General features: G+C 32.6%; 1 protein-coding gene across 6 annotated transcripts; it reads right to left on the reverse strand.

Annotated features, from left to right (window-relative positions):
* Positions 1-614: 614 nt before the first annotated feature.
* Osbp (oxysterol binding protein) lies at positions 615-26,288 on the reverse strand. Of its 6 annotated transcripts, none has more exons than XM_074138190.1 (15): positions 26,156-26,288; positions 25,910-26,075; positions 25,191-25,344; positions 24,174-24,379; positions 20,029-20,273; positions 16,823-16,991; positions 14,302-14,447; positions 12,706-12,819; positions 9,729-9,878; positions 8,918-9,163; positions 8,567-8,714; positions 7,679-7,848; positions 6,127-6,293; positions 1,969-2,189; positions 615-966 (listed from the first exon to the last, which is right to left on the reverse strand). In XM_074138190.1, exons 3-15 carry the CDS (start codon positions 25,313-25,315, stop codon positions 824-826), a joined length of 2,250 nt encoding a protein of 749 aa, XP_073994291.1. In that variant the 5' UTR covers positions 25,316-25,344; positions 25,910-26,075; positions 26,156-26,288; the 3' UTR covers positions 615-823. The 6 variants fall into 6 exon arrangements, with proteins under 6 accessions (XP_073994291.1, XP_073994292.1, XP_073994293.1 ...); XM_074138191.1 differs by having other exon boundaries at positions 25,910-26,008; positions 26,115-26,245; XM_074138192.1 differs by having other exon boundaries at positions 25,910-26,008; positions 26,156-26,194.
* Positions 26,289-26,313: the final 25 nt, after the last annotated feature.

Raw genomic sequence — 26,313 nt, forward strand, 5'->3', positions numbered from 1 at the left:
ATCACTCGGAAAACGACTTATTTCCCGATATTAAGAAAAATACTAGCTTTACGGCCTTGGCAATATTTTTAGTGGAAAGGGGATGAAAAAATACATAAAAATGACCTATCGCGTGCTCTTCTTTCTCTTTGATAACAAGTTAAAAAAATTGAAATATGATTAAAAATACCAGATTTTGAAATGGCCTAGCACCTTTAATTTTTAAAATATCGAATTGCGGTTTCCGGTTTCTTTCATAACTTTTTATTCTCTTTAAAACTGTGTATATGAAAATGGGGGTAAACTGCGAACCCTTACTTTTGGTCAGCGTCAGCCGCGTATGCGGGCAGGAATCTAAAATCAAGTCACATATTCTGAAACTAGAGGTAACGGGCAACAAATTTTTCCTCTACCATTTTTTGCTCAGATTAACCGTTTAAGCATGAAATGCATTTGAGCCGTCTTAAAATGAACACCCTGTACATAAACAAAACTGTTTAAATAAAAATAACAGTAGATAGTGCATGAGGTTCAAAATTTATATTTCCGATGAAAGCTAATTCTTAAATACCTGTCAAGATTGCAAAGCTTCCACTTAAGGGGGTAACAGAGAGTAAAAGAGACCACTACATTAATTAAAACTGTCATCGTTTAAATTTTTTTATTCGTATCACAATTAATTAGATTTCTGAGAGCTTCCAGACCTATATTTTAACAAAAGCATTAAGAATTATGAGTTGGGAATTTTCCCGAAAACTGAACTCACCAGTTGGACAGAAGCTCAACTTTAGCTACAGGACTCCCTATGCTACATAAAATAAAAAATAATTTAAAAAAAAAAAAATTAAAATATGTTGGGACATCTAGACCAGTCTGCGTTTTCTTTGCAGGTCCAATAATCCCCCTTGAATACATGCACTATGTTGCCCGTAATGGGCTCCGTTTCTTTCTTGAACCAAACTGGCTCGTAGGGTGGGTATGGCTGACCTGAAAGAAAAAATGAAAATTATTTATTTATAGATGCTATCGTAGTAAATTAACAAGGTGTAATGTTAGTAGTGTCCCTATAAAAAAAAATTCACCTATAGGTTTCATCTAATAAGCAAACTGCTCAAAATATAGCCCATTCAAATATTTTGTATTCATAACTTGAATCTGAGTTTAAACCATTCTTTGACCTTTCCTCCCTAGGAGTTATCAATAGAAAAGAAAAATCCAAAACTGTTTTCCCTATTTCCGCACCTGTAATTGTTTTACCAGGTAAAATGGGACTACAGAATGAAAATATGATAGGTCATCCAGGCTGTTAGTTGGGTTAAGGAAAAGCTGGAAATGCAAATATTTCCTAGGATTTACTATGGACGTTTTTAGACGGGTCTTCTTCTTTAGTGTTCTGAACGAGTCTTCTTTTTCGACTGACCAAAGAGGGACACTTTAAGCTGAAAAGGAGTGTGAGCGTACTGGTCCAGAGATTGAGACAATATGACCTGAACTAATAACCACTCCCTCTAAATTTTTGTGTCAGATCTGAATAATCCATATAGAATTTAGAAGAAAGATTATTTAGATTATTATTATTTAGAAAAAATAATCCATGTAGAAGAACTTTCACTCTACCCTTCGATAATTTCGGATGCGAGATCACAGCCTTTTACAAAACATCCATGTAATTTCGCCGGATTTTTTTTTTTTAATGATTTTAATTATTAATTTATATATACTCGTGTATATATATATATATATATATATATATATATATATATATATATATATATATATTAAATATATATATATATCTAACAACGTAGTCCTTATTTTAACGGTTTTATAAGCAAAATCAAACAAACTAAAGTAAATAGGCTATTGGTGACAAACATTGTTAGTAAGCAGCATAAATAGATCTGAGGAATAAGGAGAAATGGAGCAGACTTTCTTACACCAAATAAAATAAACTTAAATAGCCAAATTTAATAAGAGCTAATTAAATACCTCCTGAAGTGGCTTGCTCCGCGGAACTCTCCCGCTGCCTGCGGGCAGCCCTTTGTTTTTCTTCTAACTCTATTTTAACGGCGTTCGCTTCATCCCACTTTCCTTCTTCCATTAAACGTTGATCTGGACGATTTCTAGAATCGGTCGGCGCCACACCATCTTCTTGTTCGTTCATTTGACAGGCCAATACTGTGAAGTTATAATATTTATCACAATCCGGGCTGAAAAAAAAAAATAATAATAAAATAAAAAAGTATTTATCATAAAATCAATTTAATTAAAAGTAAATAAATAAAAATGGTGATGAATTTTATTTTTCAAAATTAGGGGGTAAATTAGAAACACAACGGATTTCTTGATTGAACTTTTATGAAAACTAAAATTAATAATTAATAAATGCACTCCCTTAAAACACAATCCATCATTTTTTTTTAGTACTCATCTTTTGACGTGGTTTTGAATCCCTTGCCGACAGATATCTAAGCTTAAATTTAAAAACTAAGAGTTCTTGAACTGCTGCTGTAAATTTTTCGAATGGTCGCCCACGAATGAAATTGTCCGTAACCAGAACAAATAATGATCCTACATTAGCGTGAAAAACTCAATTCCAAGTCCCGCTTTAGAATTGTATGCTTTAGAATTCAGATGAATAAGTTATTATGTAAAATGCTGATGGAACAGAACTAGTTTTTTGTTTACTAAATTAGGGAATCAACATTTTGCCATCTGAGATAAATTCTTAATAGATAATTCCCTCTAATTCTCAACTGATACATAAAATAACTTTTTCTTCCCAGATTGACCAAGTTTTCTAATGAACATTCATTTTTCATAGCTAGTAAGAATTAGATTGTTGAAACAAATCATCCAGTGGATTTTCAAGACGTTCCCGGAAATTTTATAAATGATGCTGAGCTTTATGCTGGAGACAGCTCATGAAGAACCAAGTCTAAACAGTATTATTGTATTTTGCGAAAGTACCGGATTATAGTAGAATGGGGCAGCTCAGTAAAATGACAGTAGACGGATACTTATGTTAGGTACAGTCTCCATAGCTTTGGCCAAAACGAATATTCCTACTACTTATGTTCTACTTGAACCAGTCTTTGTTAAGAAGCTATTATCCCAAACTTGAATTCTAGAAACGAATGTTGAGATCATGGTTTCCACAGTACCTCTTCTCTTCCAACTTCACAAATTTTTCTGTTTGCTTCGCCTGAAAAACCTCCTTTTTTCCAATGATGTAAGAATAGCTAAACTTTCTTAAAGTAAATAATTTTGAACATGAAAATTTAAACAATACTGAGCAATCAGAATTGGAAATACAAATGTTCAAGAACATTTATCAATCATGAATGAACATACAGTTTTTAGTAAGTTAAGTTAGGCTTAGAACAGTTGTGATCCTTCTCGTAGACTGACTTTTTTGTTGATTCACAATCTACTATTTGCCTTAACATCGATAACACGCACGAATAATGTTTTGCGAAGCAGGGCAAAACTCAGCGACTAATATTATTTATTTATTGCTTATAAGGGACAATATACTACTACAGTTATGGTTTGGTTACAACGCTTACACATTTAAATATACAAAAAAAAAATTACATCTCTTAAAATTAGAAAGCCAATTTACAGAAAATATGATAGCTTGGTTCTTGAAAAATGAAGAAGAAATAATAATAAAGTCTGAGAGATTACACTTAAATAAAATTGGTAACCTAGATACAAAGACGAAAAATAAAATTACATGAAAACAATCTGAATAATAGTGAGTAAATGAAATAATGATTGCTACTGTGAGATTACACATAACTTAGATTTAATTATTTTAAAGACATGCCATATATTATAGATGAATAAATTTTTAATCCTATATTTGAAATTTATTTTTTATATTAAACTGCGCTCGGACCAGAATTCATTCTAGATGCGAATAGATAGCGGGCGAAACATGGTTTGAACTGAAATGTGTTGTTATATCATAATATTAACGTTTAAATTGAGATGATCTGGTCAGAATGAAGTTTCTTAAAAAGAGTACAGTTGAAATGTAAACGTAATATAATTTAATTTGCTGTTTTGATTTGGGATTTAATATTGTGTTCGGCCACTGCTCTCTCATATTACGAACTTTAAAATGTCTTACTGACTGGTAGAAAAAGCATTCGACTAGAATGTGGTCGATGTCTTCCAATACATTTAACGAGCAAAGTTTACAATTCAATTTGGGTTAATTTTCTGAGTCATGGATCTGGAGGAAATTTTGATAAAGTAGTTACCGAAGGTTCTGACTTGAGCAAACAATCTGGTAAACTGAAAAGGTACGTTATATGATAAATAGAACGGTACAGCTACAGAAGAATTGAGGATTTTGTAAGAATAGCAATTGTGAACGCTTGTTTAAATTTAAATTTAAAGCCATTGAAGTTAAATTTAAACAAGCGTTCACAATTCAAGGCCTTGTCATATTCAATTTCTGATTGACCTATTCTGTCTAAAATGGCTTTTAGTTGTGAGACCAAATTGTACTTTGTGTTGGGATCACAAATACAGCGTAATTTGCTAAAACATAATTTTGGATCACTAAAGTTATTCATACTTAGTAAACATACCAACCAATTTAAAGTTTATTTTAAAATGGTATATATAATTCACAGCTAGATGAACCGTCACTTATCTAATTAAGTAATTAGGCGTATTTTTGGAGAGTTGGAGATATCTCTTATAGAAAAAAAGAGATGCTTTTTCCAGCTGTTCCGTATATCTCAGGCCCCAAATCTGAGTTCCCTACAAAAGTACACTTGAAATAGGGCTTCATTAAGTTTTCTTTTTGATTTCCACGGAGAGACTTTAGAGTTATAGCAGAGATTAAGCATGTTTCCGGCTGCAATAAACGCTTTTGAGCAAGCTTGGCTCGCTGCCTTATCGAATACTACTTAATTAGAAAACAAAATGCCTAGATAGTTAAATTAACTTACCGTTCCTACATTCGAATTGTAGTAAGAAAATTTTAAAATTTTCCTGGGCCGTCCCTTTTGAAATTTAACAATATTTGTTTTATTTATATTCATCTTTAATGAATTGGCGTCTGAGAATTTTTTTAAAAGAGATAATTTAAGTGGCCCATCTCGAGGGCAATCGGCAAATATTATTAGGTCGTCTGCAAAGAGCAAGAGGAGTATGTCACGATCTGGGGAAACCCTGACTGACCATTTTCGCTGAAAAATCGTTTAATTTCACACAAAAAAAGGCTGAAGAGGAGTTGACTAACCGGGCCCCCATGCAGAACACCTTCGGAGATATCAAACGGTTTCGACTTAGCGACTAATATCTTTAGGCTCGAATGTCGAATGTTCCAGTGGATTCCTAGCAACTATAGGATAAAGAGGAACGACGAGGCTGACCGTCTGGCTAAAGAAGGTACCTTACAGGATAGCCCTACAGAATATGGTACTAAAAGAAGAGACATTCTTGGCGAAACAACATAGGTGATGCCAACTTGCTCTTCTCAAGAAATATAACCTTCGTGGCTTGCTACAGATCCATGATTACTAACAGGCTCATCTCTTACAAATTGGAATATGAATCCCTTGAGAATCCGCTGGTGGTTTCACCCTAATTCTGCTTTAGTTTTGAGCAGGCAAACTCCTTGCATCTTAAAACGCACTGCTTCATAACTCAAAGTGGTTGAATACCACGATCAAATCAGTACCATATAGGGACTATAGACCTAGAAACTGATTTCTACCAGGGCTGGTTCTGGATAGTTCTGCCCGAGTGCAAGGCTGACCTTATCAGCTAGCAGAATACTCTATTCCTCGGATAATTACAAAGGGTTAAGCACATTTTTATAAGACTGTGTTAACTCGATCCAACTTCATACGGGGTTGTGACACAAAACTTCTTTTTAATAACTAACAATTATGCTTTTCAAAACCTCGTAATCTTTGAATATTACTGAAGATGTTTGAATACGATCTCCTGGTTAGAAATCTTAGAAAGTTGGAGGCGCGTACTGTGTTCTTTAAACGCCCTATCAGGTAGATAATGTTCAACTAGAGGTTAGAAAATCCAGCTTTCCAGTAGTTCCTCAAAATAGCAGACCTTAGAGTATAGCAAAAGGTAACAAGTAATACTATCAGAAACATTGCTTACGGTGGAGACTGCCTTTCCCAAGCCACTGTATACGGCCCAGTTTTATAAATAGGATTGTCGTGTGTTCCTTCTATGCTCGTTACCGGAGCTACTTCTATCTTGGTATCCCACGTCCCACTCACTATCCAACTCACTTTGCCATCTTTGTCCATCACACAACCTTTCACCTAAAACAAAATCGCCCAGCTTAAGTTAAGAAAGCCTGTAAAGTGTTCTTTCCTTCAGTCCCTGGACTGTACATTCTGCATATACCACTATACATTAATGACAAGTAATTTATGTCAATCTGTAAAAAAATTATTATTATCCTTATTTGAAGAATAATATAGGATGAATAATTTAAAAACTAACTAAATGTCATACACAACAAACTTTGTCTACGCTAACACATATAAAACAATACGGTGTCACCACTCGCAAGAGTTCTTTTACAAATCTCAAAGTTTACTTTAAAGTTAGAATTTTTACTGAAGGTTAGTTCATTTTAATTAAAGAAATTCTAAGGCAAGCAGACGAGATTCAAACTTCCGATCAGGTTTTTTTTCAAGTCGGAATTTAAGCTACACATCTATTTCCATTGATGTTAGACGGGTGATTACACCGTAAAATCAAGTATAGTGTACCTTAGATGGAAGCCTACCATTACTTGCTAAAATTAGGGTTTCTGAAAATGGTTTCACATTTTAAGTGTCAAGAGACCTTTCATTAACAATAGTTATTATACTAAGTTTAAATAAAACAGCTGAAATTCGAGAAAACTGTAAAAGTCCTCGAGAAACATACGCATTTCCGGCAAAGCCATTATCATCAAGTTTGGAATTTTAGCAATGCATTTAAACCTCACTATTACATGAATAATTTAACCACATAATAAACTGAAATAGCACATTCAGGAAGAAAGTCCAGTCACCAAAAGTGCTCGGAAAAATGTATTTAATAAAAGTTGTAGGTATATCTACTGTGAGTAAAAATTATTTTAATATTTTCAATATAAATTTAATGTTTTCCTCCGGTTTTGTTGAAAACATCCAAAAACTAACTGGTCTAAAGAAAGAAAAGGAAACTACGTAATGAACATATAACATGTTTCAACAAAATCGTACAATAATTCCCAAAAAGTGATAATATTTTGAAAAATGGAACTCCTCATCGATAGATTTTGACTGCTAGCCACATTGGCAGCTCTTGTGTCACCTAAACATCAAATTTGAAATTTTTACTGTTTTACTTTTTCAAGAAGAAACATCAATAAATGAATAAGAAATTTTGGATTCTCATATATTTTTTTCTTTATTAAATGTACAAAACACTTAAATTTTTTTTATTAGAAAACATCTAGCTCTCACTACCGTTTTTTCAATCTCGAATGCGCCCACGCCAAAATAAGGTTGGGGTATACACCACACTCAGCCCGAAAGGTAAACATCATTTCTGTGTGTCCGAGGAGGCCCTATTTCAGGTGAAAACTTAAGATCGAATTTCTGCACGATTGTAAAAAACTATCTTACAAGGTAAATGTACGTAAAAAACAGAAATTATAAATATCTCTTACCTTCCGCTGGGTATCGCGGTTAAAATAACTGTAGGGGATGTAGCTGAGACGACATTTGGAACCATCAGTGTGATTTACAATGTCCATGTCTCCGTGCTGGTCCACCCATAGTTTGCCTACTATAATATTATGCACCGTTGTGGTCACTTTCCGCCATGTATAATGACTACCTGCAAAATATAAATCACTATATTGTAATGGTAAAAGTTTGGATCTCTCACGACTTTTTCGTAATGAATGGCGTATCTATAATCTTATAAATATAACAGTTAATTACGGTTCTTGGACGATGAGTATTTTTCTGTTACTATATAACTAAATAAACAAATATTTAATTTTGTAAACATTTAAAAAAAGACACCATTATTAAATATAACATTTAACTAAAAAGAAAAAAAAAATACATATTCGCCATTCGGTCTCTCAAGAGAGCTCACCGAAAAAAGTTATTACGTTAAATAAGTCAAAAACTGAAATTTTGGAGTTACGATAATTTGGTTCTGGCATAGCAACATACAGGTATAAACTAAGAGTCATTGAATTCTTTTCAAGCAATAGAGTGGACTTCAATGAATCTGATGAACTAATCCATCTTGACCGAAACCTAACAAACTAGCACTTAGAGGAACTCAAAACATGTTTTCTACTGAATGCTCAAATTTGAAAATATTTACCGATGCAATAATTCTTAATATGAAAACTATGTGTAAGTTTTTTTTCAGATATTTTGAGAAATATACACGAATACGGTGATGAATTACCAATTTCTAAAAACGGATACGATCAGAACAAAGGTGTTTTATACTTCCACAAAAATGATGCTAAAAATGGTATATATTAACAAAATATAAATTAAATTCAAAACTTTTCTATAATTATTTTGCATACCAGATGTGTGAAACTGTAAGTGCGCAGTTCCAAGCGGGATAACTTGTAAATATTTGCCCCTAAATTTTGAAGACATTGTAAACTCTTGCCAACAGGTCCAGTTTTTCCCTTCGCAATGCTGTGCAACCATTGGAGGATGGTGAGATACCTTCAACACATTAAAAAAAAAAAAGGATGAAAAAATAAATTCAAAATTAGATAAATGAAGTTCGGTAAGGAAGATGGTTCTTTCCAAGACCAGAACTCTATACCAGCATTCAAAACTTTCTTCCACACACTTCTAAACGACGAGAAAAAATATCATTGTACTAAGAGAAAAAAATAAGGATCAGTGTAGATCCAGTACGTTACCTGTTCGGATATCAACTTCCATCCGTAGTCATCCCTTCTATCACATTCAAATGTTTCACCTAGAAGAGGATTGAAAGGTTTGCCCGTCCTGTTGGATGTTGTCGAGTAACTAGAGATGGTGAATGCTGCCACATGCGCCAACTGTTCCTGCGTGTCTGTAAGTGTAGCCGCATAATCCAGGATATCTGAATACTCGTAATCTTCTGCCAAACGTTGCAACATAGACAAAGGCTCCGAAAAATTGACCTTTACAAGTAAAGACCGAAATTATAAATTATAGTGGCTGTTTAGGAGCATAAAATTTTATTAATTATACCATTACCTCAGAATTTTTAGTATTTGCTAAAAGAATTTTACATATTCATTCGTATTATGAAGGTACGACATAATTTTTGTTACTTAATCCCCTAAAAATCTCTTAAGATTCTAACAAAAATGATATCATTGGACTAATTAAGTATAGCAAAGAGATACAATTTATACTTCACACTCGGAATTCCGAAATTTAACTGTACTAATACGAAATAGCCCGCTGAGACTTGGCGTCACAAACTGGATGGCTGCCGCACAAAATAGGGATGCCTGGCGGAGGCTTATTCAGGAGGCCCAGACTCATTAGTGGGTTGTTGCGCCATTTAAGTAAGTAAGTAATACTTTTAAGTTAGGTTTAGAATAGGATTAAGATCAGCTTTAAGCTAGCATAACTTTAGTTCAATTGGTGGGCTGTACTATACACTTAGAACCAAATATAGGGATAGTTTATGCTTCCTCACTATAAACAATATATGTATATTTCTTAAGTGCCACGTACCGGCATTGGTATCTTGGAAAGTTCCTTGCCAATACAATTCTTCATAATACTCCATAAATTTAGCGGATAATCAGGTTTGTTGGGAACTCTGGTCCTTCGTTGTCGCTTGCTGGTGTTCTTGTTTATAGATGTTGCAACCTGCATTCTAGTCTGCAATTAACAACTTTGAGTAGACTGAGACCTTAATGATTTTGAAATGTAGGAAGTTGTGTTTTGTCTTTGTTACTGTGCACATCGTGTGCTGTTTTAATTGATTTCTAAGTGGTTTCTAGGCTGATTTGATTCACGATTTTTGGCAGACGTGTTTATTAAAGGATATTCTGTGCACTTGTGAAATTTAGTGAAATTCTGACGAGCAGTTTTAAAGATATTAATTAAAATTAATTTTCATATTAATAAAATTATCAGTGGACTGTAGGAACTTGGTGGTGGGGAGACAGTGGCAGTGTTTATTAGAGAAGAAGTTTTGTTTGTCTGTCTCGCCCTATTCTAAAGTTCAAGTTAGTATCATCTTTTTAGATTTGCAGCCATTTACGCACTGAAGGTATATATATATTATCTTTTCTACTAAAATGGGCACCAACGATAGTAATGATAAATTTGAAATACTTCTTGGAGAAATTGGCCAGATAAATCAAATTTTAAATACCATTCAGCAAAGGTTTTCTGAGTTAAAAATAGAAAATCAAGGTCTCTCAACCAGTATTAGTAGTTTAAAGACTGAGATAAAATCTGATTTTAATAGTCTGAAAAATGATTTGAAAATTTTAAATGTTAAAAGTGATAAATTAAGGAAAGAAAATGTGATGTTTGAAAAAAAATTAATCTATTTGAATTCTTTAATGGTTGATTATGAACAGTTTCGTTATGGTAATAGAGTCAGATTGACCAACATTTCTTACTCTGAAAATGAAAATCTCCTCTGTATTATTAAAGCTATTGGTGAATTTATTGGTTGCTCTATTGATGAAAATGATTTGGACTTCTTCTATCGTTTAAAAAGGAAGATTTTTATGCCAAATCCGCCTATTATTTTAAAATTTGTAAGAAGAGATCTGAAAAATAATTTTTTTAAATTATTTTGGGTGAAAAAAGAATTAATTAATACTAAAATTTTGTCTGGTATTAGTGAGGCGACTTTGAAGCGAATATATATTTCTGACGATATGGGTTCGGAAACTTACAGATTATTCAGTAAAGCAAAGGAGCTGCAGAAATCTGGTAAAGTAAAATACTGTTGGTCCAGAAATGGTAAAATATTGATTCGAAAAGAAGAAGGTCTAAAAGTTGTGTTAATCAAGAGCGAAAGTGATCTGATGAAATATGGGTATGAAGTTCCAGTTGACTTAGAAGATGGATCTTCCTTAGCAACTGGAGAAGATACAGAAACTGAAGATGTTTTGACTTCTCAAGGGATCGACAAATCAGCCAAAAAGAGAAAACTTAAGAAATCACAATCTGGTCGAATTTTGGGGTTTCTGAAACCAAAGGTGCCTCCTTTAACGGCTACCAGTTGTGCTCAAGATTTATCTACTCCCCCTCCAAAAAAGTAGACTCTGTTAATAGAAATTTTGTGTCAAAAATTAATGTATTATTCAGTTACTAAATCATGAAATTATAAATGTAAATGATCTTTATTTTGAAGTTTTTGTATTTTATTCTGTTATAAATTTATGTATGTGTATTTATTTTTATGTGGGTGAATTAATTATTATTTTAATGTTTATTATTTTTTCTTTCGTTTGGTTATCATGTTTATTAAGGGGATTTATTTTATTTCTCCTTATTACTGATTTTAGGCGGAAGCTTTATATTCTTTTAATCATTATAGCTGTTTTCAATTTATTAATTTTCTTCAATACTGTTTATGATTTATTGTTTTTTTTCAGTTTTGTATGCTTTTTATTTATTTATTTTCTTTAGTGTGAATTTATACACAACTCCATGCTTATTTACAATTGTAATTAAAGCAATAAAAAAATTATATTATTATTTTGAAATGTAGATAGTGAAGCTTAGATTTATAAATTGGGTCAAGAAGCATCCTCTACCAACACTTCAACTTCTGTTAGAAGCAAACTTAAACTGATGACTCAAAAACTGATTTTTCAGTAAAATGCTTGAACAAAAAAATTCTAGTGGGAATACTCACAAGACTTTATAAATTTCTTACTACTATTCTCAAGTTTTTTCACACTCATTAATTTTTACAAAAAATTTGGCTTCACCTAAGGTTACATTATTAAAAGAGCTTTTAAGGGAAGCAAAAACTTCACAGAAACCTTACCTAAAATTAATTTTTACGTTTTTCATTTTGTCAGTTTTAATATATACATATTAACTATATAGTATATTATATAGTTTTATAATTAATGTTAAAAATAATTATACCGCATTTTAAGAGCTTTACTTTTATAAATATTTTTCTTACATTATTCATCTGTTAAAATTTCTAGCTGAAAGTGTTTTTCTTAATCTGACCGAAGTCTGACAAGCTATTACTCCAATTTACTCAACAAGGGTCAAAATATTTTAGCCTTCTCCGCTCCACTCTTGTTTTTTCGGTATTAAGTTAAATATTTACCATCATTCTGGATTGGCTAATTAGAATTTTAAATATGAATAATGGTTTTTCAGTGTCTTATCTTCTTTATTTTCATTAAACTTATTCTGGTCTGGTAATGAGATTATATTTTCTTAACTTTTATGGAAGCTGTTAATTTATATCGCTAAGGAAAGTAAATTTATTATTTGGTATTTCCCTTATTGTTGTTTCATATTGCTAATTGCACTTTATTTTTTATTATATCAGCTTTTTCTAGCTGTTTATTCTCACACTTTTGAAAGTGTCCTATTTTACATAAGAAAAAAACCTTAATATTTTCTACGTAAATATTAACTATATCTAAACCGACTATTTCTTTAAATTATTAATTTAAAAAATACAAAATACTTGAAACTATCCAGAATTACTTACTGAATTGGAAATTAACTTATCCTGAGGGTCTCCGGGTATCACAACTACTTCTGTTTCACCAGCATCTTCAATTTCGCTGCTAGATTCTGATGCTTCACCTCTATTTTCAAGTTCCTGCGAGGAAAAAAGAAAAGAAGTTAGGTTAGGTACTATGAGAATGGCGGTGAAAGTTTTTATCTGATATGAACACTCACACGACTTTCTCTTAGTGTAATTATAATTAATTATATTAATGTAATTCTGATTCGACTAATTTATGACTCAGATGATTTTAGCAACTAGAAATAATACTGGGGAAATTACTATAAGAATTAAATTGGATTGAGAATATATCCATGATGAGCAATCTTCCTCCACTGCAGAGAAGGTGTAACGACGATATAACATTCACTCCTTCCATACAGCACCCATAAAGCACACATAAAATCATTCTTTACGGAAAGATGTTTAAAATAAAAGTGATGACGGCATGCCAAGGTCATCATCACTTTCGTAAGAACCATTTTAGAAAAAATAGCATAAAACTTTCTAAAAAATACATTTAGTAAAATGGCACTTTCGTTTAACGGACTTTTCCAAAAACTTTGCTTTTAAAGCGTCAATAGTCTCTTAAAAGGGATATAGCTCGTTTAAACGTTCTGCTATTTTTTGTTTTTGGCCATCACTGATCAGTTAACTGAAGTTCTTTTAAAGAAGAAAGTGTCTGAGACCATCAGTCTGGACTCGATTACAACTTATGTCGCTATCCAAACGCTCTAGTACTCATCCTCAGGATTTTATCAAATTAATAGAATAAAAAACTTTGTCATTTTTCAAGTCTTATTCACTTTATTGACCTCTGGACTCTGTTTATTTTCAAAACTTAGCAAAGGGAGCGGCATTTTATTTCTTTACCTTCAAAAGAATATTCTTTAAATAATATTTAAACACGGATTGCTCAGCTCGGTTTTATCTTATGTTTTTTCAATACGACTGAAGAATATAAAAGTGATTTTAAGCCAATTATGAAAAGGGAATGTTGTGCAGCAGATACAAACAAGAAAATTTGTGAAATAGAAGAGGAAGACGATCTGAATGAACTATGTACTCCTTAGATTCAAAATTTCAATAGTGAATCCAACAACAAAGACAGGAAAGAAGACAGGTAAACTTTCATTGGTAGATGTGAATACTCTCACCAATATGTCAAGATCTGCACCAAGCAAAATAACCCACAACTATCACCTGAAAAAATGCCCCCAACTACTGTAATTTAGCATTCTCACAACATCGGTAGAGAAAAAGAAGGTACAAAGTTCTTCAAGAATTTTATAACGTAAGCCATCGTTTAGAATCTTTCTGAGAAATTTTTAAAATCCAATGAATTGTTTTATCAATCGAATTGAGTGCGATGAAAATTGGACCCTGGCATAATTCAGGTCAAGTAGCCAGTATTCAAGTCATGCTCATGTCGTTTATAATTTATAATTTTTTTTTTTTATTTTTTTATCTGAGAAAATTACTAATTGAATTAAATCAATAAAATTTCAAGGTTAACGTCATTTTTTACTCACATTATAACCTAAAGTGCGTGAATAGATCCTTTTTAAAAAGTACCTTTTTATGTAACGTGTGGGAAGAGCACTTTCTCTGACAATTTGGAATTTTTATAATAAAATTAGGAGTTGCGTCTGAAGAATTCACAGTTTCTTCACATTCATAAAATTCCGTACTATCTTCATCATCATCTGATGGTGAATTGGCTGGAAAATTAATTAAACATTAAATATTGTCAGTGACAAGAGATGAACATAAATAAAATTACAAGTTCCCTGCACAGAAAATATTTTAATTCATGGCTGACACTACCATAAATTTCTATTAGAAAAGTTCAATCAAGGCTGACTCTGGTTTAACGCAGCTGTGCTCTCGCCTTTTCCAGCTCTTACGAGTATACTTCTTCCAATCAAACTAATTCCTCACTGGGCAATTTTACCTTATTTTTATACAATAATAATAATTGCTTTCAGGAACTTTCAATTCCCCTGACCAGAAAATTAAAAACAGTACCCCAGTACTGTTTTTCCCCAAAGGGAAGGGATTAGCTATGCGGTTAGCGTACTGGACTCCCACGCGGAGGTCCCGGGTTCGAATCCAGCTGCTGACCCTTAGATTTTCTCTTCCTAGGAGCTTCTTACAGCTCACTGTCCGGTGATGGACAGTGTTGTCTGTAACGAGAGAACACTGTCTGGAGGCCGGGAGTGCACTGAAAAAAGCTCCGGGCGCCAATAACCTAAGATGTTGACGCGCCTTAAATCATTAAAAAAAAAAGTACCCCAGTCAAACCGATAGAAAAGCACCAACACTTTCGTGAAAGACTCTTTCAGAACTACTATTTTTTTTCTCTCTCAGCGTATCTTATATATCCGCTCGCAGTGCCGATCTCTTGTTTGTTATGGTTTGTGATGTTCTGCTGTTGTACATTTGACTATTAATTAGTCCCTGTTAATTACTATTACTAATAAACTAACAAGTAACATAACAAATAATATAACATTAGGCACGCTACTATTCTTTTCAATTTAATTTGGCACTAATTATTTATTTAAAAATATTAATTGGAAACTTTGCAATAAATTTAATGTGGGCAATTTCTATCGGTAACATTTTCATCTCCTCCATTACAAAGATTCTACACAAACTGTGTCCCCTTCAAATGGTCAGTTGTACTTTAAAGTTTTTTTTTAGTAAGCCATTTCTGTATCTTACGATATATATTCGTAAATTTATAGTGTACTGTGACGAAACAACTGTACAGCTCCATGCTGCTTTAGAAGATGTACAAAGACCTTGATTAGCGAAACGCTCCGCATAGTTCGATCAATTAATAGTCGTGATACAAACTTATAAAGTAAAACAAGGTAAATGCCATTTTGTGAGGTTGATGAAACTAAGAAAGGCTCTCAAGTCAAATCTAACAATAAGTAATTCATGTCCTCTAAGCAGAACTCGCAGCCATCTTCATTATATGAATAATATAAAATGAACTTTTATCTTTCATCTAAAAATCAACACGGACAATGGATATTGCTAACTTTTCTTTAAAAAAAATCCACTCTGACGTTCTCTACAATTAAATACTTTCATGTTATGCTAAACACAATTGCAATACAAAAACATTTTCGGGTACTTCCAGAAAACGAATTTCAGTAAAAGTTTATTTCTGTCATTTCTGTTAGTTTATTCGAGCAAGATTTCAAGAGAGAAACAAAATTATGGTTTGAATGGCCTCTGAACTGCTGTCAAATCCACTCTACGGTCCAAACTTAGTTCGCTCCAGCCGACTACTTGATTCCAGTTTATAACACACTGCGGAAAAAGCAGAGGAATTGTGCAAGTACAGGAGCTTAAGAAAACAGATGGCTGTTGTGTGGTTCATGTCGATGTCATGAAGCTCGGGCTTCATTTAAAATAGAGAAGTAATTAAAAATAATTTATCTACCAAGCACAATACATTTGTATGGAAAAAAGTAGTCACTAAAAATTAATAAAAGCAGGATTTTTTGTAAAAAATATTTTTGGTAAGCTTAAACTTTGGTCCCATATACATATATAAGAAAGTCAGAATTAATCATTAACTCCGTTTAAAACTGGTTTGAGTTGCATAACCTAGTTTATAACGTAAAGGCAGCGTTTTAGTTTCATAACAACCAAACTTACTAAAATAATGTATTTATTTTGGTAATGTTTGCCCATTACCCGTTTAATGCGAAGATAGAAAAACAAAAAACAAAAACAAAACAAATAATGACTGCAATTACCTGAGATTTAAAAGAAATTATTTTCTAGTAATTCCCAAAAAATTTTAATACTGCTTTCAAAAGACAAAAGCAATATAAAAACAAAACTATACAAAAAACAAGGTTAGTTATAAGCACAATTAGTGAAGCACAAGTGAGTGGTGTAGAGGTACAAAAATAAAAATATAATATACATATGTAAATATGTAGTAAGGTTTGTATTATCCGTACATATAGTTTTTCAATAAAACACCACGGATAGAAAAAAATTCAAATTCACGATGGATGGAATTCATTAAGTTAAAACCAAATTTAAAATAATAATAATAAAAACTTGCTCGGCTTGGTCAGGCGATGACCTTTTGCTGCTTGCTCTAGAAGGCTGTGTTGTCTGGCCAACTGTTCTACCATTTCTTCCAATCTAAGTTTTTGACTTCGCTCGTGTTGTAAAATTTTTTGCCATTTTCTGGCTTGTGCCTGAGCTAGATTTTGATATTCTGAACAAGTCTGAAAATTACATTTAATAAAAAAATAAATTATACTTCTAAAAATTTGATTTTTATGTTTATTCATCAACCGTTTAAAAAAATGTTATGTTTGTCATATTTTGAATTTTGTTTTATTAATTGTACTGTACAAAAATTAAAAATAAAATTGTTACAGAGAAAATAACACCTGTTCTGGTTTTATGAGGGTGCGCTGAATAAAAAAAATGACTTTTTAAATCATTTAATTTATAACTGGCTCATCTTTTCGAGATTCACTCACAACGGAATATAGGCAAATCAATAATAATAATAATTACACAAAAACTGATCGAAACAATTCTATTAACACTGGCTGTTGAGAGTGATAAAAAATTATATTGAAGACCAAAGCTATTAAAAAAAAAAAAATCCCTGTAAATATTGCAAGAAAATCAAGTTGTACACATAAAAAAAGTAAATGGAATCGTTTGCCTACTTTTTCATTCGAATTACCATGATTGTGGCAGAGGTGTTATACTAAATAAACCCGAAAATGAAAATAATCATTCAACTGCAATGCAAGTTTTATTTCCTTTTTTCCTTGTTTCGGATACTAATACGTACATGCTGGCCTCACAATCATTTATTTACTTTAATAGAAAATCGTTTAAAAAAAATGATTTTATCAGATGTAGATAGAACATCTGATTCAACCAATTACGGTATACGCGCATCTGTTAAAGTTTTCAATAGAAAATGGGATACGACTGAAATAATAAATATATAGATAGATTCCTGAAGATCAAATAGAACAACTTTTTTATGCATACAACTTTAATGTAATACAGTGACTTTTTTCTCAATGGTTTATTTCAAAATGCTCTCATTCAAAACCCAATAAGGGAAGATATTTGTTTAGTGGTTATCGTACTGGATTCCCAGGCGGACATCCCGGGTTTGAATCCAGCCGTTGAGTTGTTAACACTATTAAAAAAATATATAAAAATCTCAAAACTAAGAAACAGAATTATTTATTAATTTTTAGTTGTTACTGCTTTTCCAACCATTTATAGATGTGTGATGAACGTCTCTTTTTTTTAATGGGCGCGTAAAAATCCAGAACGGATATTATGTCCAGTGCAACTAGACCCGTTTATTTTTATTTATTATTTTTTGTTTTACTTCCTAGACTGAAAAAATACTGCGATCATGTCAAATATTAGTAAAAACTTTATTCTTAAAGTCAGAAGTTAATAAAATCGTATAAGAAATTTTTGGAGAAATTTTAGAAAGATTTCCATTGTTTACTAATCTTTTCCACATTTTTCGTTTTACAAATTCAAATGGGCGCAAATTACCTTCTTTTGGAAGAAGTGGATTAATTTATTCGCTGGCTGGGCAGCTTTGGAATGTGTCAACTTTGAATTCGAAAGTTTATAGTGACCACGGACCCCGATTGGAAGCAGCACCATACGGAGATTCTACACCATTGACAAGAGAAGGTATTCGGCACATAACTTTTATTTGAAAGGTATGTCCGAGGAAAATTCATTTTTGAGTGAATTGAAAAAGAAGAGTGTGATCAGACATCACTCTAATGTATTCCACTTCAATATATTAAACGATTTGACGATGTATATACTGTTTATGAAAATAATTTTTAACGAACATTAACTACTCGATAAATGCCAATCACTTTTGTTAAAACGGATCAAAATCTCACACAATCACTCTTACTACAATTCTTAACGTTCCAACATTTACTGTATTTGCTCGACACTTTTGCCCTAGAAACTTTCTAAAATCTACGTTTTCTTAAAACGTTACAAGCCAAGGTTGTAGGCCTATAAATGTACACTTACTATAACACGCTTAAAAAAAAAAAAAAAAAAAAATATTGGTATCTTTAAAGTGAGTATCGCAAAATAAATAAAAACATCGGTAATAATGGACTTAGAGTCAAGTGATATCAAACTCTGAATCTAAGGAATAAATTCGATTCTTAATAGTATTATGCAAATGGAATCATAAAATGCATTGAAATGAGCTTCACTTTTTTATAATCTTTTTTAAAAAATTTATTGAAACCTTATTGTTAAGATGCCCCTGGATCCGAAAAGTGATATGAAATTCACTTTTTTGTAACAATAGAAAACTCAACCATGAGTAATTGAAAAGAAAAATCTGGAATGAACAGTTAATAACTTTTCTCTTCGTATTACATAATCACATTCTCTTGAAATATAAAGTTTGTACTGAAAAGGTACTTGACCAAATTGTTATGTGTTTCATTTTAATAAAACGGCATTGTTAAAAGTGTGAAACAGCTATCCAAGAAGCCCACTGAAATCAATATTCTCGAGTAAAAATATTCAATTATGTTAGCTAGCCAAAAAACACGTTATATTCAAGTTCAAATGCAAATCTTTCAGGCGACTTCCTAGAAAATGACAAACTCGAAAAAGTCGTTTTTACAGACATATTTCCGTAGGAATGAAATTCTTAAAAATCGGAATTCAGGTTAGACAGTTTACACTCATATACATTATACAAATATTAGAAACTTGCAATTAGCAGAAACGCATTTTAAAGCATAGCACCTCTCCCTAAGAATTCCGCGTAATAAAGTTTCCAGGGAAAATGTTTTCTAAAAAAAATTATAACCTACAAAATAAATGCAACTACTATACTGAGTTTGAAGGAAATCGTTGAAACCATTTTCAAGAAAAATCCAAAAATCTGAAAAATCAATTCTTTAAAGCGGCACTTTCGGTTGGCTTTTATCGAAAAGCTTTTTGTTGAATCCCATGGATGAAACTTAAATCATAAATAGAATTTGAAGTTACTGCGATTTTACATTTATGAGTAATGCTGATCATACACATATACAGACTCACACACCCACAGGTTTATATATATCTCAACAATTCGAAAAAATCGTACCTCAAATTGTGCATTTCCGGTAAAAACTCAAAATTTAAAATCTTCACGATCGCAGTACTTTCTCTTTTAAGGAATAAGATGAAGTAAAAATGAAAAAGTAATATGAGTTTAGAAACTTTTGCTGAACAACATACATTTATCATGGCGTTCGAAGTAATCCTAAAAAGTGTGGCTCGTTCGTTTATCGTTTTAATCTTAGCTGATACATCTTGGGCGGAATCTACACTTTCCAGTTCTGACAGTGATCTTTGCAACGCTGTACCATGCTTGTTTATTAATTCGTTACAAGTATGAATATCTTCTAAATGGCTTGCTAAATTTTTCATTATAGAAGTGATTTCACATTTCTGATCACCGTCGAAATCTTCTTCTTCCTCTTCTGAAATTAAAATACTACGCTAACATACATAACTTCTCTCTAAGTTGAAAAAAAAACTAGAGGAGAAATACACTCGAGTGCAAAGAAAAGACTGGGGTGTTTGGAGATTGGGAATAGAAATGGGCCAATAAGCTCTTAAAATTTAAATCATTTCCAGCCGAGATATATTTACATTAGATAGGCAAAACACTATCTGGGATCTCTAGCTTTCCTTCGATGAAAAATACTGACAGAATCATTTTAACGTTATAATTAGTTTAACTTGGAAACAACGAAGCTAAGTCGGTGGTGTCGTTGGAAGAAGTATAACTGATACATTGAGTGACACTATGCGAACCCAGTCGAAAACTGAGGATCGTACAACGCTAAATAGAGAGTGTCTGGTATTATCAACTGTAGACCTGGATGAAGATAAAGGTTTCAAGATTATTTCATAGAACTGTGTTTGGACTAAGAACTTCCCATCTACTGCCAAACCACTCCCACCTCCTTCATGATGATTCATTAAGTTTCATGGTAAAGTTAAGCTGAGCAAATGAACTTGTACGAAAAACAATGAACGAAGCTAGCCCACAATTTTTTAGCCACAGTTAGGTGCGATAAATACCTATGTTCTGTTCAGACCATAAGATAGGAGATAATCAATTCTATTTCTTGAATAACCTCTTACGAAGTCAATTAAAGACTAGTAATGGGGCTGCTATGGCCTTCTCACCAACCTTAACGCATTTACCACTTATTAAAATGCCTAATAAGTGCCACCATTAGAACATAGTTGCCCAATAAGTCTGCTACGAATAACGCCAAGAAGGCTAAAGGCAGGGGAATAAGTTCATGAACAGATAATCAAGTAAATTTACAACAGAATCACTTTATATAGATCTGTTGGCCACTTTAATGACCATATATTTGTAATATCTGGTGGGCCTAGAAGGTGTAGGTTTTGTGAGGAACATGAAATGACACTGTTATAATGAGACAGCGCAAAGGGCTTTTTCGCAGAGGGTTCAACTTTTTAGAAAATACAAAATTATGCCTTCAAGCTTTACCCAAAATAATCTCTTCTCTAGACTCTTAAGTTTAATCAAACAGACTAAAGGAAGTGCACTACGATGTAGGTGTAACCACAGTAGACTCCACAGAATATTATCTAAGATTCCTTCCAACTTCTTCGCAAGATTCTTAGCAATTCAAGTTAGCAAATAGACCATGCAAATAAAAAATAATCGCTAATTTACAATAATTTTTTATTTTATTCTATTTGAGCTCACTAGAAACAACTAACCAATTGTTCTGGGCTTCTAATTTAGCACGAACAGCACAAATGGTTTTCATTCAATTTAGAAAAAACAGTCAATTTCCAAGATGAGTTAGTAATGGGCATCTCAAACAATGTTTTTTGCAATCGAGTGTATTTTTATTAGCTCCTAACTATTCAAATTGTTGGTGGCGGCTCTATTTAAGTAACCCAAACCAAATCATTAGGAAAAAAAAAAAAAAAAGCTGTACAATACAGCTCTTACGGATACCTGGGTAATCTATTGTAAGAACTAAATACTTGACTGGATTGATAAATGCACAAGAACTGGACCAAAGACTAAGAAAGAGTCATAGGGAGTAGCAAAGAGTTGGGCTCAAGACAATCGTTTCCACCGCAGCGATGTCTTGAACTTCTGTTGTTGAAAGCTAACAGCGTTACAAAGGGTTCACAAGTTTCACATCAGTAGATTTCATTTAATCGATGAGTAAGATAAAAGAATTTTTTTTTTTATTCTAAACAAATATTCAACTTAATAAAAAGTATTTTACAACTTTGATCTATGATTTGAAAGAGAGATAGATTGCATAACTCATGCGCGTACTGTATAAACATATTTTGCTGATACAATTTTTTTTTTTGTCACAATTCCCTCACTGGCCAGACTTGTGTGAGTGACCCTCACAGATTTTTCAGCAAACGTCCATCGCTCTTTAGCAAGTCCGTGCTTTAAGTGAAGAAGTTATAAAAAAAAGTGGTGTATAGTTTATAAAGGTTAGAACAAACGTAAAGTGTTAAAACATTGGACATTTTATTGTTCACAAAAGGTTTGAACAAATATTTAGAAAATTAAATACTAATGCATTTTAGATACTATTTAGAGAAGTAGCTCCATTCTACACTTGTTTAAAAGTATTATCAGCTATTTCACGTGACATGACTATCTGATTGACACTAAGCATATCTGATTGAAAATTTATTTAAAACTTACTTAATTGATTATTACTTAAGTTTTGTTAGATATGATACTTAAGTTTCTGATGACCCTCAAGCTGTTACATGATGAAAATGATTAGTGGCAAGCGAAAAAGGTGCATCAAAATCAATTTTAGCAAGCTAGAGCCAAATATGGCTCCAAAAATCTCAAAAATACTAAGTGCGAGATGCAGTGTAAATTACACTTACGTATTATAACATACGGAGAGCCACTCTGTTAGTTTTTAAATATGAAAGGTAAGTAAATAGAACTTTGTTATATTCGACCCTGCAAAGCTCTATTCTTTTCGTTGTTCCACATATTTCTATTCAAAATAAACTACCCCTTGTTATAATAAAAGTAACGAGGAACTCGTGACTGTCAAATTAAATTGGAAGGTGCACAAACTAGTATCCTACAATATTGCTGGAGACAAAAATTCTTGGGCCCAGCACTGAACTTCTCGCTGGGGCTTAACTCAGTATACATAACAATGTCTCTTCACACACTGACAGACACAAACTGTGGCCGAGTTACAGTCTATAGGAATACTTGTTCAGGCCGATCAAGAACCTAAATTAATAAGGAAGTGGGAAGTTGTGTGATCAAACCAACTGGTATACAACGTATGATTGGGGGCACAAATACTAGGGTCTAGCTCTGAACAGGCCTAATACAGCTCACCCCCGTAGTAAACGAAGCTAAAATTCGGGGAGCTAGGGCCGGGGAATCGGCACCCAATACTTAAGAGCCATTATTGAACACATGTTGACATCGAATTACCAATTAACTATGTTGCACACAAGCAAAGTAAATGTATCGCTCAAGAGTCACAAACCACTACCGTCTAAAATCTTAAAAATCTACTATGACATCAATCTACGCCCAGAGTAAACCAAAACTGAGGCGAAAAGACTATCATAAGAGCATATCCTACATCAAAAGCTATGCGAGCTGAAGGTGGAACCAGTTCTTGGCATTCTCTCTCACAGAACAACTATTAAACAAAGCTTCGGCAAGACTTTCTTGCTTCTAGTTCTTACTTCGGACTAAAGCGTGGACCTTCACAGTCAGGCATCACTGTGTTGTAGAAGCCTGCTCAAGGCTCAAGAAAATAGGCACAATAAGGCAGCAGACCAATTGGCCCGGAAGGCTTTATGAAGTTTTCACATCTCGAATTCAACCGTGGATTGTACAATGCCTCGCTAGTTCGAACATCAAATAAATGACAGGTGTAGCCCAACCTTACTGCGGCATTATTACAACGCTAAACCCTCACCTGGATAGTCTATAGGAGTTTAGGTTTTTCAGGAGGAAGAGGAAATGGCTTTGCATATAATGGGTCAATGCGAAAAAAAAATTATACGCCTTCATACTTTGTCCAAAAGCCCCTCATCAGATTCCTAATTAAACAGAAGTAGTGCTTTAACTTTCTTAGGCTTTGTGGTTAGCTCTAATTTAATGAGTCTAATCTTTTACATGAATGGATTCAAAATGACTGAAGCGCCAGCAGTTCTCTGAGCAGAATGACCAAATTTATTGCTGCAAAAGTTTAATAACTTTCTCATATCTTAAAATTATCTTCTGAGTGACTTTGTATTCTCTCTTACACATAAAAACTTGCATGCGTGCACATTGCAACACAACTATTTTAATTAATAAAAACCTGATTCTAGAGCGCGAATTGCCTTCGCTTTGGCCAGTTCCAGTGCGGTCACCCATCGCTGACGTTCTACCTCATTTGAAGCTTTTATATGAAATGTCTGCGTACCACCGTTGGATATCACAAACATACAAGAATCTTCTGTATGGATAAGTGCACCTTGCAGTGAAATAGTACCGCGGCAAGTATGGGACATTTCTGCTTGGTTCCTGCAACAAATAAAAATAATAATCAGAATACACGCTAAAAATAACTAATAGGAATAACGACACAACTCTACCTTAATGCAATTCTAACTTTAAAAATTAGAAAATAATTGGCGCATACAAAGGCGTAAAAAATTCAAAATAACAAAAACAATGTTTACACCCTCCCCTATCTAAAATCCCCAGTATTGCCTTAAAATAAATTTTCCTAGAAAAAAGGTTCAAACAAAAGTTATAGCCTTTTGAGTTTACTATGCACTGAGCTTTATAAAATCAGTCGAAGCGGTTTTTTATAGCCTGCATTATAAATATACTATTGGGTTATTGGTAATGCCACCCACGAATTCTGGCCCAGAAATAATAAACACAAAATTTATCTGGTTTAATGAGCATAAAGATTTATGTTAGCAGGACAGCGAGATGTCAGATTCACTATGTGGACATACTTTTGAAGAACTATCATTTATTTTACAAATTTTATTTCAAGAAAATCTAAACTGGAGTACAACCACGGTCAAGCATCCCAAGTTATATTAAGAACTATTTTCATCTCGCAGCAATTATTACATTATTAGTGATAATTTAGATTTTTTAAGCATGTTCTTAAAAATAAGAGATGTGCAACTCAGCTTCAATTACAATGTAAAAGGGTCTAAAGTTGTTGATACGTGTTCACTATTATAAAGCATTATTATTAACTTACTTACTTCTCGGTTGTACATTACTTACTGATAAGTCCCACAAACATATACTTCCTGCAAAAACTAAAATTTCGAAAATACGACACTATTCACAATTCTAAAGGTAAACTAACCTGTAATAAGATAGCATTCCATTTGATAGCACGAACCATCTTCTTTGATAACCTTTCAAATAATTTGTCCATTTAAATAGCCAACCCATCATCTCTGCTTCCGAGTGGTTTTTGTTGTCAGACATCTTGCCCGGCTGAACCGCATTAACAAATTCTGAAAGAAAATTTAAATACTAGTATTTAAAAATTTCTACTTTAATTCTAAAATTACTTGTAATTCGATTAAAAATAAATTCAGTTACTTGTAAATTTACTCAATGTTTTCTTAAATTATAATTTCCTCTTCTTCGTATTATCTGAGATTCACAGAAGTACGAAAAAATCAGGACAGTTTTTATTTAAGGCTAGATTGCGAAATAAGTACGTCAAAATGAACACAAAAACAAAAAATATATTTCCAACAAGCCTAAATACATTTGTCATTCTTATTCGTGAGTGGGGAACAAAACCCTACTCTATCCAAGTCCCTCTCCCCTAAGAAAGACAATAGCAGCAACCGATCTAAATGAAAACCCAATCCCAGGCCTGAGCCACAGCCTATATATGTATATTACAAATTATCTAATACTAATAAAGCTTGGAAACAATGAATCGGTCAAAGCTCAAATTATTTTTTCCGAATATCTACCTTTCTCATTGTATTAAAGCTAGCATTGAATTTTGTTTATTCATTTTAAAAGTTACTTTTAATAGATAAATAAAACTTTTTAAAAACTTACCTAAATTTTTATCACCAATTTAAGAATGTATCTTCTAAAATGTATTCTTAGTTGATATCCTAATCAATCTTGACTCCTTACATACTCATTTTTTACAAACTGAAGTTAAACATACAAAATATATATATATATACACTAAACAAAAGAAATAATATTGCAATCATCCCTACAAAAAATATTTAAATGTATGTATTACTGAAATTACATGAATAAATAAGGCAAAATTTTAGTACAGTGAGATAGTACTTTACGCTAATAATACGTATGCTACATGTGAGATAAGACTAATAGCAGAACTAGATTGCTATTCTTCAAATGTGTACATCAAGTCAAATCATCACAAAACCATGTGTTAACCCTTCATTTAATCACCTGACCTACTAAATTACCAATATTTTATCAAA

This window comes from Rhodnius prolixus, unplaced genomic scaffold, assembly GCF_049639745.1.
Source record: "Rhodnius prolixus isolate KJV_2025 unplaced genomic scaffold, Rpr scaffold_11, whole genome shotgun sequence".
Lineage (NCBI taxonomy): Eukaryota > Metazoa > Arthropoda > Insecta > Hemiptera > Reduviidae > Rhodnius > Rhodnius prolixus.